General features: G+C 38.7%; 1 protein-coding gene across 2 annotated transcripts in view; it reads right to left on the reverse strand.

Moving 5' to 3' along the window:
- Positions 1 to 21801, reverse strand: part of LOC149153984 (Metallopeptidase M24 family protein) — a 512523-nt gene that overhangs the window by 348125 nt on the left and 142597 nt on the right. For both annotated transcript variants that reach the window (XM_089437961.1, XM_089437962.1), the window contains exon 5: positions 9534 to 9706. In XM_089437961.1, the coding sequence (XP_089294087.1) occupies positions 9534 to 9706 (173 nt within the window). The remainder of the gene's footprint in view (positions 1 to 9533; positions 9707 to 21801) is intronic.

A 21801-nucleotide genomic window follows, 5' to 3' on the forward strand; every position in this document is an offset into this window, starting at 1 on the left:
TTGGTTTATGTTCATTACAACTTGCGATTGTTGTCCCATTACTGTGAAGATGCAAAGTCTAATAAAGACTTGTTGATTTGGGACAAGAATCCAGAGGAGCCCAATTTGGAGGATGGAGTGTTGCGACTAGAGCAATTAGAGGATGCTCTTATCCAGGTATGTCCATTGTGGTATGAATTTTCCAATTTTCCCTTATAAAGCATTTCTCTAATTCATGTTTTTAATTTTTTTGTTAACTAGTGTTTTTTTTTTTTTGCATGAATTTTTTGAGCGATTCTAGGATGATGATGACCGTGTTGATATGCCACCACCCCCACCCCCATCTGGTCCCTTGGTTCCTAGGTTCCATGGTTCAACACCAACAGCAGGGGGTTCTTTTTCATCAGTTTCAGTGCCACGACTTACACAGGGGCCATCTTCTTCATTGCCACCACGTGGAGGCCCGCCATCACGTTCTATTCGTGGTGGAAGGAGGAGAGATTAGTAGATATATTCACAATCTACTACTTTTTGTCATAGATTACTCATTAGACTTGTAGACTTGTGAATTTGAATTTTGAACCTTTTTGGCTTGGCGGTGACCAAGTGACATATTTTGTAAACATTATTATTTGAATTTTGGACATGACAAATGTTGACAGTTGCTCACTTGCTAGATAAATCATAATATGCTCTATGTTTTATGTTTTATAATATGCTTAAATGTTTTATGTTTTATAATATGCTTAAAAATTTGATGTATGTTTGTAATAGCTAGAATATAGATGATTGTTGTACATACTAGTAACTACAATGGAATCATGGATGCCATATCTATCTTGATTTATGCAAAAATATGCATGTTTTCATGTCTTCTACAATTAATTTGGTATTTGGGATGTTTGTTTTGAGTATAAATGCAAAAAAATATAAATATATATATATATATATATAGCAGACGCTTCCGCGGACGCTTCGCTTCCTAGATTTTTGGAAAATGACGCTTCCGCGCTCCCGCTTCCGCTTCCGCGCTTCCACTTCGCTCCCGCTTCGTGCAACATTGATGTGGACTCCTAGAATCAAGGAAAGGACATGTGCTCAAATAAAATTGAATTTCTGGCATTAAATGAGAACGTTGTTTGCTTGGAAATTCGAATTTGTGAAGCTAATGCACATCTGGGAGGATTTGGGAGAATATTTGGTGGCTATTTTTGTGGGAAACTATCCCCACATGGGTTACCACCCATATACACTTGTCATTCCATCATAAAATTCGAATTTGGCACATAAGGGAAAAAGAAAATGATGTCCACTTGCCAGAATTCGATTTTTACACTTGGCATTGGAGTTCCATTCAACAAATTCGAATTTCTCTTTGGGATTGTCACCTCATGCCACTTGTTTAATCCCTTCTACATTGGGATTGGCTCCAATGCCATTTGTCATTGTCATTCTTCATTGGGATTTGCTCCCAACTCTCTATATAATAGAGCCATGGGCTCTCATATTGTATCATGTAATACGAGCTATTATGCTTGAGGAGACTTTGCGAGATTGTATTCACTACTTGCAATATAATACAGGTAAAGCATGATGGTGTTCTTCTCCTTGCATGTGTGGTAAATTCTTGACTTGTTGTTATGCTTCTATTTATTTCCTCATGTCATTATTTCTTTCATGCTTGTTTCAAGTTATGTTAGTATGCAGCTATCTCATATTAGCATAAGAATTAATTATTTGAAATCTTCTAGTGGATAATAGATATATCTCTAAGGATTCTTTCCACTGCACTTATTTAATTTCATGTCGATTTAATGATTTGTGGTGAAGTTTTGTAGATGAATCATTATTTGGTCAACTTTTCACGCATGAGGGGAAATTCTCGGAAGAATCAACCCATTCTTGAACAATATTCAAGAAGAACCCGCATGTTTTGAATTCCAAAGTTTCATCTATATCTTATTTGTGTCTTGCAAGGATTCTTTCAAGTTTCTTAAAGCTTTTATTTCTTGTATCAAAATATCAAACATGGAAAAATTTATTTTTTACGTATTGTACTTCATTTATCAATATCTAGTTATTTCAAAGAGCTAAGTCATGGCTAATCAAAGAGGAGATCTTGCTCATACTCTTTGGCCTAGCTTCTTGTAGATTATTTTTGTAACATACTTTGTTGTCATCTTGGTCTAACATTGAGTTATGTTTGTATCCTTTTGAGCAAAGTAGTTTCCATGCTTTGATTTGTAGACTTATTCATCTTGAAAGCATTTATAATATCTTGTGCTAACAATTTAGTGTTTCACTTTTCAGGTTTATTTTGGCTTTCCATTTGAAAGCATTTCACTTCATTTTAAGCAAAATACAATTTCATTTCTTAAAGAGCAAATACTTGGAAGGCACTGGTTGTTTATGTATTTGATGCTTATCTTATGATGGTTATTGCTCATATCAGTTTTTTGCTTATAAATCTTAAAAAGATAATCTATTTAACTCTAACAATTCTCCTAGAAACTCACATCCTTTTTAAATTAACTTTTCATTAGGGACCACCCCCCTTAGCTAACCTAGGAAATAGCACAAACAAAGAGAGTTGAGATTAGTGTGACAACCCCTTCTTTAAGTTCCCTGCCACCAACCACACCTTGTGGGGTTGAAGGCTTTTCTCACTAACTTGTAGGTAGGTGTAGGTGACAGGGTCAACAAGACGCAAGGAGGTATGTGCTTGTATCATTCTCCGTACACCTATAAATTAAAGACGCAGTCAAGATAGTCTTCAGATGGATGGAGCAGAAAAGAGGCACTGTATTAATATGAATGACATAGTCACAATTTCTGTGATATCAATCTCAGCATTTCTGTGTATAGAGCTTTATCTCACAGTATATGGATCTGCCTCCTTGCTATATTAATATGTATATCAGTGATATCACAGTAGGTCTCGGTATATGTGTGTGTGTGTGTGTGTGTGTGTGCTCCTTCATGGTTTGTGTGCAATGAGAAGAAATAGTATCAGATGCATTGGTGATGTTTTGAAGTCACTCTCTTCAGTGTTGCTATGTGCTAGGCTGCAAGCCATAGCACCATAGCTTAGACTACCTTGTGGTTGTTGTCTTAGGATTGTTTGGAGTTTGTTTAGATTAGCCATTCAACACAATGTTGGGTGCAGCTTGGTGTCGGTTGCAGCTTGGATGGATGCAGCATGGACAATGAATGCATTGACTGTTGCGTGCAACATGGTGACAATGAATGCAACACAGTGATGGATGCAGCATGAATCATGATTAATGCAGCACACTGTTGGGTGCAGCATAGTGCAACATGAATGGTGCAGCATGGTGCAGCATAGTGCAACATGAATGGTGCAGCATGGTGTAATGAAGTGCAGCACAGTGATGGGTACAGCATGGTGATAGAATCACCTGTGTTCAGATCAACTACCTCATGTGTTATCTTCTTAGTGAAGATCTCTGCTCTTATTTTTTCAAGTCAAATTGTTGACTTTTGATGTATATGTGCTATCTCTCTCTCTGTTGAACTATTGAAGAACATAAGAAGAATTGATCAAGGGTTTCCCACATTGGTGTTTGTCCCTAGCTAGTGCCACATCTTGTGTCCTCTTGTCTTGGCTTGTCTTCTGCGATTTATGTTTATGTTCTATCTGCATTTTACTATCATGCTAAATGTGATTGCTAATCTGGAATTGATATTGAGCTAATATGGAAAATTGAAGTAAATTGCCTCTCAGCATAGAACATAACTAAAATTAACACTTGCACATTCCATTCCCAAGTGTCTTTTAGAGTTTTCTACTCAGAGTTATGTAATTGTAGCCAACCACCTCATATTTCATATGATGACATATAATCTTGATTTCATCTGGTGTGCCTTATGTCTTTCTACATCCTTTCAAAGGAGGAGATCATTTTCCTTCGATCATGCTTCTCAAGATAGAAGTATTGATTTGCAACCATATGACATGACATTATAAAACTTAAATACAAGTATACATACCTCATTTTACCTTTTGGTTGTCCAAGCTTCTTTCAGCAGTTTCCTTGATTGAAAGATCTTCAACCCCTTGAACTGCTCTTACATCATCATATCATTATTCATGAACTCCACAGTTTGGAGTTTCTATTGAAACACTTGATTCATCCTTGGATGAGTGAATCTTCTAGTGAAGATTCCATTGGAGAATCTTGAGGATCTTAAAGATCCCTATCTAACAAATGTTTCCCTTTTGTTGCATGATGAGCATTCTTCAAATGTTTGAGCTTTGCAAAGTTGTTGCTTACAACTTGCCTTCTTTCATAGAAACCCTAAGTTGTTGACAGAGGCATCTTACTTATCCTCGTGAGCATAGTCACCCTTGTGATGATGTCACGAGATCTTGTTTCTAATACTTTCAAAAATGTTACACCACAACCTATAACATATTGTAGTCACATTCTATGCAGGATCTAGGAGCCTAGAAAGAGACTTATAGAGAGAGGCTAACTTAAAGAATTCTACTCCCTCTTATCATGGAATCCATTCAACTCCTTCCATCCTAACTAGTAGCATGAATTTCCTTTTTCTCCTCTATTTGATATTGTCCTTTAAGGACCATCTTTTCTTTTTCCAGCTTCTTTTAAGTCTGCAATATTATGTATTTGAGAGGACTTTAAAAGTTTATTCTTATAAATTCAAAGGAGACCTATTTCAATGACTTCACTTATCTACAAGGACAGAGACTATCCTCCTTATACAAGGACTAGCATATCGATTTGTACAACAAAGTCATTTAAATCAAAGATAGATCATAACCATGAAAGATACTTAATTGGCACATGAAAAGGAGATCCTTACCTTGATGCTTCTTTGAATGAGATTCTTGTTAAAGAATTATTGAAAACCTCTTACCAAGACTCCTTGCACTGTCCAGCACCAAGCATGACAAAAACTGCTCCAAACTATATGTTATTATGATGTCCGAAACTACTTTATCATCTTAACTTCTAAGGCACTTTGACTCCTTATCAGGTCTTAATGATTATTGATATATGGTACTGTATTGTTGACACATAAATAGACTGTGGAGTATTTGCAGCAGAGTGTAAATATTGATCATCTCTTTATGGCAATGAGACTTAGCACTGCTTGCCCAGAATAGAGGAGCTAACACTTCTTTAGCCCAAGTAGATTTATCCTAGTTTTGCTTAACAACATTATCTGCAAACTGTGACTTTACCGAGGTAGTATGCAACACTTAGCATACTATGATGTCACCAGGACTGCATGCTGCAAAACCAAGATATATTGTAAATATGAGAAACTGAACTGTGTGAGATATTTGTATTGAGGAGGTTCTGTGATCTAGACACCACGAAGAGAGATTATAATGTCACTGATTTGAATTCCTCTTGAGAAGATCTGAGACTATTATTGTTCTTGCAGTAGTGGCATCCCTAAATCATGCAGTAGTATAGAATATCATTGTGAACCCGAGACATAAAGCATCCCTGTGTACTGAGATCATGTAGCATTATTGTGAAGTATCATTTGTTGTTACATTGAGCCATTCATCATTGGAAGCACCGAGACTGTGAAGTACACCTGACAATTGCAGACCCAAGATTGCAGAGGATGATCGATCTGTGGTTTTGTAATATCATGGTTGCTTCAGCATTTGTGATATGACATATATTTGAGTTTTGTAGTATGAACCCAACACTGTGATTGCCAACAAGACTATGATATCCAATATTGTTCCTTGATATGAAGATGAGATGCAGCACTGTACATTTTTCAAACTCATCTTTTTGATTCGCTTAGATACAAACTTAATCCGTGAATGTCTCTTTTTTGCCCTTCCTTAGACTTTAGCACCTCAGCTCTGATACCATGTTGAAGAATCTAGGGCACATGTGGTTAATGAGATTCTTCTTTTCTAATAACTATTTGTGAGGCCTTTTTAATTTTTTTATTAGCACAATCTTCTCTTTGACATTATTAGAGTGTGTGTTTCTTATTTCATCAAATAGCTACCAAAAGCAAAGAGACAAGAACACAAGATGTTGGCATTCTACTAGGGCCAAAACCTCTCCCTCTTGGAGAGGAAAACCTGCACATAATTCTTCTTATAGAGATTCCAATTGATGAATACCAAGACCATGACACTTGACCTTCTACGCCACTCCAAGACCAAGACACCAATCATCTTCTTTGTCACTGCTGAGATCATCATCATCGCTGCACCACTGAGGCCATTACTACTACACCACTGAGATATTCATTACTGGTGCAACATCATTGTTGTAACTTCACTGAGGTCTTCACGAGATCTCCATATGAATGAGAGTTTCTCTTAGATCCACCGAGATCATGACTGTTTCATCATAGTTTTGCCTCCCTCAAGATCATAACTGCACTTCTACTGAGGTTATCACTATGTCAACGAGGTCTCTAACTTGTCTTCATCATGACTTTGATAACATGTCTTTATCAATGCACTGAGATCTGCATTGTGACCTTGTCTTCACTAGGATTATAATCGAGACCATGGTTTCCATTATGACTGTGTATAGTATGCTGAGAGTATCTTATTGTGGGATCACAATTATGTTGAGACAGTGATCATTAATACTGTGACGAGGCTGAGACACAGATATGCTTGATCGAATTCCTTATGACTGTAATTTCTTGCGCCATGATTACACCCAAAATTGCAAAGACATTTTGTTCACCGCCCCCATCTGAAATATTGTACTTTTGTACTTATTCGAAATACTGTAACCCTGTACCTTATACGAAATATTGTACCCTAAACTTCACCCACAATTTCAGTTATATCCGAGATCATGTTTCTTCTTTTCTGCGCAGACACTGACTAGGTATATATAGTGGTTTGCCCCTGTATTTGAGCCACCATGTCCACCAAAAAGATGTGCCTTCATATGTGAGCTGACTTCATGTTAATATTCATTTTGAGGCTCACTTTAACTGTTTTCTCCATCGTTTTGCAGGCAGACTTCTTTGTGCTTGTCTTGGAGGATTGTGCTTGGTCTTGGAGGGCTAATCTAGTCACTAGGTAGATTCATATACATTACATATATGCTAAGAAGAGATCTTTACACGTGTCTTTGACTCTTTGACTTTCCTAGAGCTATGGAATGAGCAAGAAACTCATTCTTATAATTTACAAAAATAATATTTATTTTCCTTGACAAATACAAAGATCAAAATTACATCTGTAAATATCGAACCTAGTTACACTTTCTTCAACATAACCCACGCTCCATTACCATGTTGACTTTTCAAAGGTCTTCTAATCTGATAGCTACTTATGATTTCTTAAGTTAATTTTTCTTGTGTTCACATTCATCATAAAGCAATTACACAAAAGATCTCAACAAAAGAAACAATAAATGACAGTAGGATCATAAAGAGACAGCCAAACACATGAGACACATAATTTTACCATGGGAAAACCCACTTGGGGGAAAAACCCAGCAACCTTTTCCTTAGAGAAATCTTTCAATTCAACAAGAGATACAACTGATCTTTCCTAGTCAAAATGAAGTCAAACAAACCAACAAGAGATCCCTAGTCAAACCTAGTCAAAGTGTCTTCAAATCAAGTCTCAGCCTTTTCTACTCTACTAGGGTCGAATTTTGACCTCCTCCTAAACTCAAAAAACTCAGACCTGCTGCTAGATATGCCCAGAAATTCGTCACACGTGCGAAGTCAACAGAGAGAGAATGTCACATGTGTGAGGTCAAACTTGGAGAGAGAAATGCTTCTTCTTGTCTTCTTCCTTCTTGTTTTGCTTATCCTTCGCTCAGATCAGAAGATGTAATTGCTTGAGGTCAAATGGTGTCAAGGATGTTGATTTCTAGTAGCATCGGATGTGCTCTAAGTCTCAAATTTTGCAGGGAGCCTTGAGAACATGTATTCCAAAGAACCCAGAAAGCGTTTTGGGAAATCCCCCCCAGAGACAATTTTATTAAAATAATTAATTATTTTTAATGGACCCTAAGTATAAACTTAAGAAAATAAAATAATTAATGGTATTAATCTAACTATGGGTGTAACTTCTAGAAGAAGACGAGGATCAAGAAAAAATGATCTTAGCCATTGATTAGCTTCTAATCTAGGTCGTTGAATGTCAATGAGGGGATTATTTAAGAAAGCTTGAGGGTCATTTGAAAAGACACACAAAGTGAGTTCAGAAGTTCAATTTTCTGAAGTAGAGCAGCTGTCGGGAGAATTTCGATAGTGAGCTTTTGCAGTGAGGGGCAGGGATAGTTTGGTTGGAGAGTCCTCTCCTAAGCCAAGATACGCAGTAGAAAGGCAGAGAGACACCAGAAGGAGGCTGCACAAGACCCAGGAGGGGTTGACGCTAAGCCAGAAGGGTTCACGCACAAGCAGCGCAGTCTTCCCAAGTATAAGTCTGAAAATTCGCTGGGGTTTGACGTTTGAGCCAGGACGGTTGACGTCTAAAAGCCAGCGGGGTTGACGTCAGAGCTCCGAGAGAGCAAATCGACCCAGCGCAAAGCTGATGCAGAGCCTTAGAGGCTGATGCAGGGCCCATGCAGGGGCAGCGCAGAAATAGTCGGGGACACGTTGGTTCAGTTGGCGAATCAGTCGGGACTTGCCAAGTAGAGTGAGGTAATCTCACAAATTTCCTCTGTCGATTGTATTTCTCTATAATTGGATTGTCGGGAGGGCATCCAGAGTTGTATTCAGAAAACTACTACATAATAATAAAAACTTTTAGAGTTGTTGCACCGGTTTTCCCGCATTGGGTTTTTCTGGGGACATTTGTCCAAAAACAACTATGTCATTTGTGTGTATCTTTCTCTATTGTTCAATTTCTTGTTTTGGCATATTATTTTAATTGATGTAGGTTGCAGTGTATGTATTTCGATGTTTGCCGAAGGAAACTGCAAATAACTTGTTCATGTAAATATAACAAGTAGGAGAAATATCATCAGTTGCAGCAGTAAGGATTCTGGTTTAAGGAATTTTCACAAAGGAAAGGAATCAGAATGACATATATATATATATATATATATATATATATATATATCTTTATTAGAAGGCCGAATGGGTGCCATAATAGCGCTGGGCCAATTTGACCAAGTGGAGGCCAACTTGACTTCTTTAATTTCAAAATATTTGAAATTAAAAATTGAAATTCTTTCTTCTGAAAAAGACATGAAGAACATGTCTTGAAATTTATCAATACATATATTTGAAGAACTAAATTATACAATATGAAAACCAACCATAGCTACAAAAATCCAACATATAGCTCCCTCTCCATATGTGGCACTCTCCTCGTGCCCTCAAGACCCGAAAATAAACAATATCATACAAGGCCATTTGCCAATGAACACTTTCCAATAATAACATAGAAGTAAGGTACTTTAGATGAAATATTTGGCTTTTCATGAAAGAAGGGTTTCATAAGACTTCATTGTGACATCATTCTCGTCAAGGTTGTGTCAATCTTGTAAATGCACGCTTGCCAATAATAACATAGTAGTAGTAAGGCACTTTAGCCGCAATACCTGGTTATGTGTGAAAGAATAGTCTCGTAAGGCTTCACTACAACATTAGAGCTTGTAAAATGAACCATGACTTCAGGAGTGATCTTCGAGTTATCAATGAATAGTGTCGCCAAATCATGTTCCACAATTAAATATGCATATGCAACTGGAGAATGTGGCACGTCATTTCCTCTCTGCAGCAACCAATAAACTATGTGAGGACGGATTAAACTATCACCTGATATTAATTACAAACACAATTGACAAAAATGAATTTTTAAAGTTTCCAGTTTTTCCATTATCTTAAGCTATGGATGTGTCATTGGATATGACTAAACTGATATGCATCAAAAAAAATTATTGTAAAGCCATAATGCATAATCTATAAACACAAACCCGTTGAATCTTATGAAAACCTCGATGATGCAGATCATAATTAGCTCGAGCTAATTTGGCTCATAGTTGAATAATTATATTAATAAAAGAATATTTTACAAAAGCATTACAAGTTGAGATCTAAAAATATGTGCTTCCTCTGTGTACCTTCACCTGCTACACTATCTAAAATACTGTACTATTCACAAATAAAATCTTATGTTTGTCCTAACTGTCCTGCCAATATCCATATGAATATGAACATTAAAAAAAAAAAAATAGCACTACAATTTATTATAGTTTTTTAATCTGATAACTGATCTCCTATAGATTTTGAACATCTGATTCATCACGTCCTTAAAATGTCATAGTTTCTTCCAACATGACTAGGGTAACATATTAACATGGTTTAGTGCCACGTGATTCAATTTGACTAGTTTCTCTTTAATGGAAAACTCCTATGGCTAAGTTCGATATCTAAGTATCACTTATCTTTGCAGAGCAAAGCTGTGAATTAGTCCAGCAAACTTTAGATATTATGCCGAGATATCATAATATCTTACAACCTATGTTATATCTTACTTGAAATGCAAAGGATAGTATAGAAAGTTCACTTTCTTAGACCACAAATTGCAAAATTTTAAGTTCCAATTTAAAAGTTCTAATGATTCAGTCATGAAATTTCCAGCTGAAAATGACACATTCAGAGTTAGAAAAAGTTATACTCAATGTGTGAATTACTAAGTGCTACACATCGGCTATAATCAGATACAAAGATTATGTCAGGTTTTACAAAGGCACAATATATTCATGAAAATAACTTAAAGTTACTCGTTGCTAGTATTAGTATTTGTCGGTTGGAGTCAACAAGTAGCTTAGTAGAAGAGATAAAATTTAGGTTTATCAATAGAAGAGATGGAGGCAAAAAAAAGCATGGAGAATTAGGGTTTTCATAACCTAGGGCTGGAGGAGGAGAACGTGGATTATTCTAGAGATCCAACTGAAGGTATCTCAGTTTTCTCTAATGGATGTAAGAAGGGTCCTATCAATGGTTATAGGCCTAGATTTGGTCTCCAAATTGAGCTTGGTGCCAAATCTAGAGGCTCATCTTTGGCTAAAATGGCCAACCTACCTAGGGTGGAGTCCCAAGAGGACCCTAAAGGTCTGTCATAAGGATAAGCCATGCCACAAAGCCACTCCATGGAGTATAGGGTGGACGATTTTCATTAAACAAGGGGTACAAATCTCATTCGATGAACCAACGAACTACTCTCAATGTTGGAAACATTTTGAATGACTTTAGCATGAGTATTCTCCCTCAGCACACTGGCATGGTGCAAAGCATTAAGGTTTGTTTGTTAGCAAAGGATGGTGAGTTTTTTGGGAAAAGGGCTCTATCAGTTTCTAAAGATTTGTTAGGCTCATGCAAAGGTGGTGAGAATCAATCAATGCCTCAAGATAAAGGCCCTTGAGTAGAGTTAAAAAGGTGATGGAGGAAGCGTGTGAAACAGTGAAAGTGAGGTCCAAACTAGCATTGGTGGAGGATGTTACAATGGATAAGGTGGTGGAAATGTCTATCAAGACTCTCACGTGATTATTCTATAGTAAGTTCATCTCATACAAGATTCTAACTAGTTGGATGGAAAGCCACTAGAACCTTTTCATAGGCTATATGTCTCGCTTTCATACACTAGTTAAAGGAGGATGTGGTGAATATTATTCAAGCAAGATGGTTTTCGAGAACAATTTCTTCAATTCTAAACAAATGTTCTTCATAGTTTGACCCAAGATCAGAGAAAATATATAAACAACTAGTACGGGTCAAGTTGTCAAGTCTTGCACTAGAGCTATAGTCAATTGAAGCACTTAAGGCTATTAGGAATTGTAATGGAACCCTTTTAAAAGCCGAATATTTTGAAATGAATTGATGCTTGTAATCTAGTGGAGCTAGATCTACTAAATGGGTTGGTGGAGGATAAATGCCATATTCATAAATTAGATGATACCAGTATTCCCTTCTGATGTTGTAGATGTCAATTCATTAGGCATTTTGAGAAAAAGTACAAAGCTTCCATGGAAGGATGTGGGGAAAAAATATCAAACTAACAAGATTGATGAGGAGGAGGTGACATCGTCAAGTAGTTAATTGAATGGTACTAAGTATAAGGAGAAATGGGAAGGTATTCAGAGTACCCTAGAAACAAAAGCGAGGAGGTATGAAAAGTTGGAAATGTCAATATAAGGCAAGGACCAGGTCACTGCAAAGGAAGCTAATCATATCCTAGCGAGGTTGTCAATAGCCAATGAAAAAGAGTCAGAGAAATGTCATAGAACCTGGTATCGATGCTAAAGAAGCCTTCCACGTGTTGATTTTGTAGCTTTAGAAGGTCTTTTGCATAGGATAGTGTCTTGCATGTTGGAGAAGTCTCCTTTAGGTGGGGGTTTGAAAGAAACAACCAATGTGATTTCTTTCATAAGTCTAACTTAAGAAAAGCACATTAATTAATTTAATTCATTAATGTTGGATAATTAAGCATATTTCTAAGGATGAATATTTAATTATTCAATTGACTTAGATCTAATTCAACCATTGAACTAAATGGGTTAGGATTTAATCCTAGCCATCTATCACTTTAGAGATTAAAGTCTAGGGATTTTGCTCAATTTGAAATTATAAAAGGAGCCTCAGGGACAGGATGAAGACACATTCATTTGGAGAGATTCCAACAGAGTTGTGAGAGCTTGTTGTTGAAAAACCAAGTGCAATGTAGCTAGTCACTTAATTCCTCTTCTTCATAATTACTTGTGAATAATAGATATCTTCTTATTACTTCTCATGTCTTCTTCATCAAGCAATTATACGTTTGTTCAATCATTCAAGAAATATAGAGATCACAATGAGACAAGAGACACCAGAAATTAGGCTAGTAGCTAGGGCAAAACCCACAAGGGGAAAACCCAACAATCCTTTCCTTATAGAATCAGATCAAAATGAGAGATATCCAAGCCAAGACCAAGACCAAACTGCCACCAAGATACCAAGTCAAACCCTCCTCCAAGTCACCTCCAAAAGTCAAAGTCAACATTGGTCAAACTGTGCCAAATCTGGTCAAACTTCAAAATTTCAAACCTGCGACTAGGACCAAATTTCGGCCTGTGGTTACCTCAGAAATTTTAGCCTTCTTTCAAAGAAAAATAGACCTCTCACACATGTGAACTGTAGTCAAAGATTCGGTCAACAAGGGGAATATTCTTCTTGTTTTGACTTCGTCTTCTCTCTCCTTTGACTTGGCTTCTTCTTCTTCTTCACTAGGTTCAAAAATGATTCTTGTGTTGAGTTAATGAGCTTTTCAGGAGGTTGAATTGTCTCTTATATATAGTTGTCTAGGAGGGTTGAATAGGTGTCACTTTGAAGAGCCAAGACAACTTCTCCAAGGAGGGCCAACTTGTTCATTTTGTGGTCTTATGACTCAAAATAAAAATACAAATTTTCTTTCTTTTAAATTTCCAAATGGGACATGACTCATAATTTTTCCTTTGACTCAAAATAAATTTCTTTTGACTGTAGCATGAAGAACATGCTTGACAAAAATATAATAAATATATAAATGATAAATATACATTATGAAGACCAAACCTAGTTACAATTTCAACACTCCCTCTTAACTAGGGAGGTATTCATAATGACTCATCGAGATAATCTCAAGTTGAAATAATCTTATAAGAAAGGATCTAGATTGATAAGCATCGTTATAAACATCACCATGACCAGCTTTGTCAAATTACCAATGCCTTGACAAGTAATCTCTATCCCTCAGCTAGATTAGAGCACAATGTTAGGAGGCATTCAATAGGACACCACACAACTGTCTCTTCGAGGCACATACTCCACCTAACATGAAGTGCATGTTAATTCTTTCTGGCTAGAGGAATCCTTATCATGCTACAAGCTAGATATTGACTTTCAAAAACAAATATATCACTAATAGACTTCTTAACTCTTTCTTTGTTTTATTCTTCTATATACCAAGGTCTTTGGCTGCCATCATGTAGTCCTTACTTCTTAGAGAAAAATGTTGGCTTCCTTTGGATCTTCATGATGAAATTTTGGAGATACAAGTCTTTCTACACTATGTGGGAACATATTTGGTCTTGCAACTGAATGTTTCTTCTAGAGTTCTATGAAGGATTCTATGTAGACAATGGTCAAGGAGGCTTCTCTTCATAAGAACTTTGGAATTGGAGACACAAGTCTCTCTACATTATGTGTAAACATCTTTGTTCTTGCAATTAAATGTTTCTTCTAGAGTTCTGTGAAGGATTCTATGTAGACATCGGTCAAGGAGGCTTCTCTTCATAAGAACTTTGGAACATACTTCAATGAATTGATTCTTTCTTTCAACTACTACATTGTAGATGACTATGAGCTCCCTCTTAATTTCAATCTTCTTGAAAAAGACTTACAAGTTTATACAATTTTCCTTTACAAATCCCGATAGTCTTCTATGTTATCCCCCATAGGTCATATAATTGTCTTGCCATCAATAAATATTATTTTATCTGTTATCTTCTAAACAAGAAATAGAAATCAAACTTTACTGCAAACCTAGTACAAAAGTAGATTGTAGAGCTATGTACACCTGCCATATTCTTCATTAACTTTAATAGTAAAGATCCTTGTTATTTTCGTCCTTGGGTTTCTTCAGAGCTTCTTCATCTTCAATTGTTGATGCTTCATATATTTCCTTCCTCTTATTGTTCTTAGGGTTCCTCGGTCAATCTCTCTCGTAATGTCCATATTCATGACATCCATAACATTGAACTTTAGACATATCTTTATTTCCTTGAGATTTGTTACCAGCATTTTTGTTTTGAGATCCAAATTTCTTATTTCCAAACTTCCTTCTTGATCTAGCTGCAAAAACTTGAGAATCTTCATTATTAGGTTGAGTATTGCTTTTAGCCTTCAATCTTGATTCCTCTAGAATACAAGTATCCCATAATTCTTCAAAAGTAGGAGTTTCCTTTCTAGCATAAATGCCTCCAGCAAAACCATCCCAAGTTTCAGGTAAAGCATTGATTACAGAGGTGATCAATTCAGAGTCAGATATAGTTTCACCAAGCCCTTGAAGTTGATCTTTGATTTTTGATATCTTCATAAAATATGAAGCCACATTATCATCTTTTGCCATCCTTGTTCCATAAAGTTGATTCCTCAAAGATATCTTATGACCAGTTGTGTTGATGGAGTATAATTTCACCAAAGTGTCATAAACTTCCTTGGATGTAGACAAATCTGAAACAAAAGAAATGAGATGGTATTTGATGGATTCAAAGAGAATCCTTTGTGCTCTTATTTCACCCTTATTATATTTGGCCACTTCTTGAGCATTGTTTTTATCTAGTAGTGGAACATTGCCTTCAACAAATTGCATGACTTCATTTTCTATAAGGACTAGATCAATCCTCTTCTTCCAAGCTTTGAAATTGGATGCTCCTTCAAGCTTGTTGCCTTCCTTGCAGATAGATGTCATTTGATTGGAAGTATTAGACATAGATAATAGAAGAGTACTTACTTGGGACTGAGAGAGAGAGTTGCTACAAGGGTGTCTTCAATCAAGTATGCTAACAAATTGATCTTCAAGGTTCCTTCCTTCACCTTATCTCTGATACCATGTTGAGAAGCCAAGTGCAATGTAATCTAGTCACTTAATTCCTTATTGATAATTACTTGTGAATATTAGATATCTTCTTATGTCTTCTTCATCAAGCAATTATACGTTTGTTCAATCATTCAAGAAAGATAGAGATCACAAAGAGATAAGCAACACCAGAAATTAGGCTAGTAGCCAAGGCAAAACCCACAAAGGGAAATCCCAACAATCTTTTCCTTATAGAATCCAATCAAAATGAGAGATATCCAAGCCAAGACCAAGACCAAACTGCCACCAAGATACCAAGTCAAACCCTCCTCCAGATCACCTCCAAAAATCAAAGTCAATGTTGGTCAAACTGCTCCAAATCTGGTCAAACTTCAGAATTTAAGACCTACAACTAGGGCGAAATTTCAGCCTGTGCTTAGCTCAAAAATTTTAGCCTTTTTCCCATAGAAAAGCAAACCTCTCACAAGTGCGAACTGCAGTAGTCAAAGATTCAATCAATGAGGGGAATATTCTTCTTATTTTGACTTCATCTTCTCTATCCTTTGACTCAACTTCTTCTTCTTCTCTAGCTTCAGAAATGATTCTTGTGTGTTGAGTTAGTGAGTTTTCCAAGAGGTCAAACAGTCTCTTATATATAGTTGTCTATCGATTTGGGGTGGCGTCGGGTGTGCTCTAGCCATGAAAATTGGTGGAGAAGCTAAGGCACATGAGATCTCCAATACCCAGAAAGGGTTTGGGCAAATTCTAAACAGTTTGGGAGGTATTAAAATAATTAATATTTTTAATGGAGTACCTAAATCTAAACATAGGGAAAATAAAATATTAATGTAAATTAATATAAAACTGTGTTAGAATGGTCCAAAAGTCATGGATCAAGCCAAATCTGATCTTAGCCGTTGATTAGGGACTTAATCTCAGTTGTTGATTTGTCAACGAGAAAAGTATAAGAGGAGGCTTGAGGGTCACTTGGAGAACACACCAAGAGATCAAGATTTCAACTTTCTGGGGCTGGGTTTACTGAGAAAGTTGAGAGAGTGATCTGAGTTGCAACCGAGGGGCAGTGAATACAGAAGCAGAGAGGCAGAGATAGCACCGACAGGATCAGCACAGTAGCTGGAGAGAGGGACGCAAAACTAGCCTAGGGTTCACGTAGAGCTAGCCAAGGCTCACGCAGAGGCAGCCAGGAGCTGCACAGTGCCTGAGAGAACCAGCGTGGGTGACGCAGAGGGCCAAAGGGCTGATGCAGTGCCCTTAGAGGCTAACGCAGGCCAAGCCAGAGTGACGTTGGGCAAATGTTGGGCCAGAAAGGGCTGACGTTGTCCCTAGAGGCTGACGCTAGGGTTTCGTGGGGCATACTGGAGCTATGACGTTGTCGGAGTGTTTATCCGGGGTTTCAACCGGAATATCTGCTTCCAAGTAGAGAGGTACTACTGCCGAGATTTTTCTCTATTTGGTGAGCCAAATTTGGCACCCAGATTGTATTTTGAAACAGCTTAATAAATCAACCCCTCAGATCGCTGCATCGGTTTTCCCGCATTGGGGTTTTTTAGGGACATTAGTCCAAAAACAACGATGTCACTTGTGTGCTTGTTTTTGTTTCCTTCAGTTGATGATCTATAATGTGTTGAGCATGTACTCCTATTTATTTCCAATATTTACATGGTAAATAACTTGTTAATTAACAGAACAAGTAGGCAGGAATAAATCAGTAAAGTACATGAAGCGTTTCTAACAGTTAGACTTAGAAATTCCAACATGGTATCAGAGCGTGGTTGTAGATCACAGGAGAACTGAGGACATCAGCCGACCAGAGTAGCAACAGCAAAAAACAGTTGTCCCGAGTGACAGAAGTTGTTCCTAGCAGAGTAGCAGCAGGGAAGGGGTGACACATTGCCTGCGTCATCAAGATTGAGCCAGGAAGAGGCAACGCAAAGGCTGAGGGAGGCAAAGACAGGCTCACGCAGAGCCACACAAAGGCTAGGAGGGCTAACACAGTTGGCTGAGGAAGTTGATTTCCCGGTGCCGAGATTGCGCAGAGCCTAGGAGCTCTAACCTTCAGTTCGCTGGGGTTTAGGAGGCTATGGGTAAGTTGCAGAGTAGAGTTGGTGGGGCGCTGTAGTCAAAACAGTACCTAACAGGGCAAGGCCAAGGAGGAGGGAGTTGCTACCAAGGATTTCTAGCTGAGAAATCCGGATCAGTGGTGCCGCTACACTAACTATCGGAGTGGGGGCATCTCGACATTGGCAGAAGGGTTTCTAGGAGGGAAATCGAGGCTCAGAGGGAATCACACCAAGAACTTCCAGGAGGGAAGTAGAGGAGCAGCGAGATGGCAGTGAACGGGGTAAGAGACTAGGACAGACTGAACGGAGCCTCAAAATTCATAGTCTAGAAGCCCAGAATCCTATCCGTTCTAGACAGCAATCGTGTCAAGCACTTCGCCTTGAGGACGATAGCTATCCCAGTTGACCCAGCTGATAACGACAAGTACGAGGAGGCAATGGCGAGGGCCAAGACAATCATTCTTGACAAGGTCAAGGACCATGTAGTACCACATATTGCCGAAAAGGAAATGGCAAATGAGATGTGGGAGAACCTAAAGAAATTGTACCAGCATACTTCTGTGCAAAGAAGGATGTTACTAGAAAATCAGCTGCAATCATACCAGATGCAGAAGGGAGAATAGATCGACCCATTCCTCGATCAACTGAAGGAGATCCGGGATCACCTAACTTCCATAGGGGCCACGCCGGATCAAGAATTGATGGTGAGAACAGCCCTAAACGCAGTCTCAGAAGACTGAGAGGCGTTTGTCCAGAGCATACTGGGCAAGGCGACCCTTCCAGATTGGGAGGAAATGTGGGCTACTCTTCGCCAAGAAGAGATCAGAAGGCTAAGCAAGGCGGGAAGCAGTAGCAAGGGGATTAGAATCAAGAAGGAGGAGGAGGTGGATGCTGCCCTAGCATCTGAGGGAAAGTAGGAGAAACAGAAGAAGAAGGACCTCTCCAAGGTCAAATGCTTCCACTGTGGGGAGTTGGGTCATTATGCGACCCAATGTCCAAGGAAGAAGAACAAGGGAGAGGCCTCCGAGACCAAGGTTGTGCCAGCAAGGGCAGAGAAGGAAGTGGAGACAGACGATGACTGTGCCATGAGTGCACACACACCACTTGAGCAGAAGTGGGGAGACATCGAGTTGTAGTCAGACGGACTATAGGCAATGAGGGGCAAGATCCTCGAGGTACCCAACCTCTTGGATTAGACCTTGCTACGAGAGCCCCGAAGAGGAGTAGAAGTACTGGCAGATGTCAGTAGAAACAGATGCGGATGGAGCGACAGAGGGAGCTATAGTGCAGGATTCTCAAGACAGCGTGAGTCAGCAGTGCGAGAAGAACGGGAGTGTTGCACCAGTGCAGGATGGCACAGAGAGGTGTGCAACGGTGTGAGATGCATGGAGTTGTTGCAGCATCACAAAGGTCAGAGAGGGATCACTTGTCAGCGACAAAGGGAGTTTCAGCATCGAGGGTGTCTCTAGCCTGACAGAGATGTCTGAGTTGGGAGATCAGTTACTTACTTCTCAGTGACTGAGTTGCAGTGCAGCAATTAGTAGTGGTAGTGCTATGGGCAACACGATGCAGCATGATGAGAGGGGTTGCAGTGCAGATGCAGCAGTGGCAGTGGCAAAGCCATGGGCAACAACACAGATGCAGAGGGAGTTGCAGTACGGATGCAGCAGTGGCAGTGGTAGGGCCATGGGTAGCAGTACAGGATGCAGCAATGCAGATGATGGGCAGCAGGCCTAGCATCAGCACAGGGACCGATGCCGGATGATCAGGGTGATACTCAGTAAGGAGTATTGCTAGAGCACAATCCTCGCTAAGAGGGAGTGTTGATTTAGGGTAGCATCGGATGTGCTCTAGCTATGAAAATTGGTGGAGAGGCTAAGACACATGAGATCTCCAATACCCAGAAAGGGTTTGGGCAGATTCTAAACAGTTTGGGAGATATTAAAATAATTAATATTTTTAATTAATGTGAATTAATATAAAACCGTGTTAGAATGGTCCAAAAGTCATGGATCAAGCCAGATCTAATCTTAGTCATTGATTAGGGACTTAATCTCTGTCGTTGATTTGTCAACAAGAAAAGTATAAGAGGAAGCTTAAGGGTCACTTGGAGAACACACCAAGAGATCAAGATTTCGACTTTCTGGGGCTAGGTTTACTGAGAAAGTTGAGAGAGTGATCAGAGTTGCAGCTGAGGGGCAATGAATACAAAAGCAGAGAGGCAGAGATAACACCGGGAGGATCAACGCAGTAGCAGGAGAGAGGGACGCAGAACCAGCCAAGGGTTCACGCAGAGCCAGCCAGGGCTCACGCAGGGGCAGCCAGGAGTTGCGCAGTGCCTCAAAGGGTCAGCGCGGGTGACGCAGAGGGCCAGAGGGTTGACACAGTGCCTCCAGAGGCTGACGCAGGCCAAGCCAGAGTGACGTTGGGCAAATGCTAGACCAGAAAGCATTGGCATTGTCCCTAGAGGCTAACATTAGGGTTTCGTGGGGCAGATTGGAGTTGTGAAGCTGCTGGAGTGTTTATCTGGGATTTCAACCCCAATATCTACTTTCGAGTAGAAAGGTACTACTACCGAGATTTTTCTTTGTTGGGTGAGACAGATTTGGCGCCCAGATTGTATTATGAAACTGCTTCATAAATCAAACCCTCAGATAGCATCACTGGTTTTCCCACATTGGGTTTTTCAGGGGACATTAGTCCAAAAACAACGGTGTCACTTGTGTGCTTGTTTCTGTTTCCTTCAGTTGATGATCTATAATGTGTTAAGCATGTACTTGTATTTATTTCCAGTACTTACATGGTAAATAACTTGTTAATTAACAGAACAAGTAGGTAGGAATAAATCAGTAAAGCACATAAAGGGTTTCTAACAGTTAGACTTAGAAATTCCAACACTGTCCCGGAGGGTCAAATAGGTGTCACTTTGGAGGGTCAGGCCGACTTGTCCAAGGAGGGCCGACTTGGTCATCTTGTGGTCTTATGACTTGTTGTTGCTCAAATTGTACACAGAATTGGAACAACGCTTAGGGCAAGGGTTGTCACTCTGGTCCCTGCCCTCACCATTCAAGTTGTCTCCTAAATGCAGGCTAACAGGGGTAGTCCCTATGGATGACATGATGAACAACTTGTTGGGAACCAACAAGTCAAGAAGACACATCTGAATGGCTGCAGGATGCAAACTCTATCCTAAATAAAATGCAAGACCTAAATCTATGTGAGATGCAAACTCTTAGTAGATTTTAATAATATGCCTAGTCTAGGTGAATCCTTCTCCTCAATTCTTTTGAAGTTAGTCTCAAACATAAGTTGTAGAAAGAAGTCCAAGGGAAGGAGGCTAAGGCCTCATTAACAATACCTTCCATGGAGTTCAAACCATCCAAGTGCCTCCGTTCTTACAAGGGATTGCCCACAAAAGAATTGCGAGGTCACTGTGTTAACTGCAAACGATGGTCTAGACTTCACAAATTGTGTGAAGAAGGTGGTCCTATCTTTCTATCAACCAAGCTTATGCTTGGAGGTAACTTTTAGAAATGCACTTCTTAGAATGAAGATGCAAGATTATAGACAAATGCTCCAATATAACAAGATTAAATTACATGAAATCAAAGTGCTCACAATGATGTTTCTTAAACACAAGATGACAAGAGTAATACAAGCAAATAAATGCAGCACTTAGAGAGAAATTAGAGGTTTATCTCAATGAAACAAGATTAGCAATTCAAATTATCCAAGAACTTATTAGAGTTTATTAATGTGTCAATAAAATCTTACTTAAATCTTCTTATAATAATGTGATTTAATAATTAGGCACAAGAACAATCTTATAGCAGTTATCACTTAGATCATAAGTCAATGAAACACAATATTAACAAGCATAATAGGAGATTGCTAACAATGATTAACAGTGAATGCTAGACAACACAATGCAATGATGCAAAATGCAAGAGGCAATTTATCTATCTTAACAATGACAATGCAATGATGCAAAATGCAAGAGGCAATTTATCTATCTTAACAATGACAATGCAAGGATGCAAAAGACAAGTTAACGAGATAATTGGCTATCCTCAAGATACAGTATTTACACAACTAATTCACCAATGAATCCTTACAACGTTATCACTTTAAAAATGTACCAGACTCATGTAAATCAAGCCAACAAGCTATTAGTATTGAAAACGGTCCCAA

The sequence above is a fragment of the Pinus tabuliformis genome, chromosome 9 (genome assembly GCF_031772625.1).
Source record: "Pinus tabuliformis cultivar Carrire ecotype Pingquan chromosome 9, CPIR1, whole genome shotgun sequence".
Lineage (NCBI taxonomy): Eukaryota > Viridiplantae > Streptophyta > Pinopsida > Pinales > Pinaceae > Pinus > Pinus tabuliformis.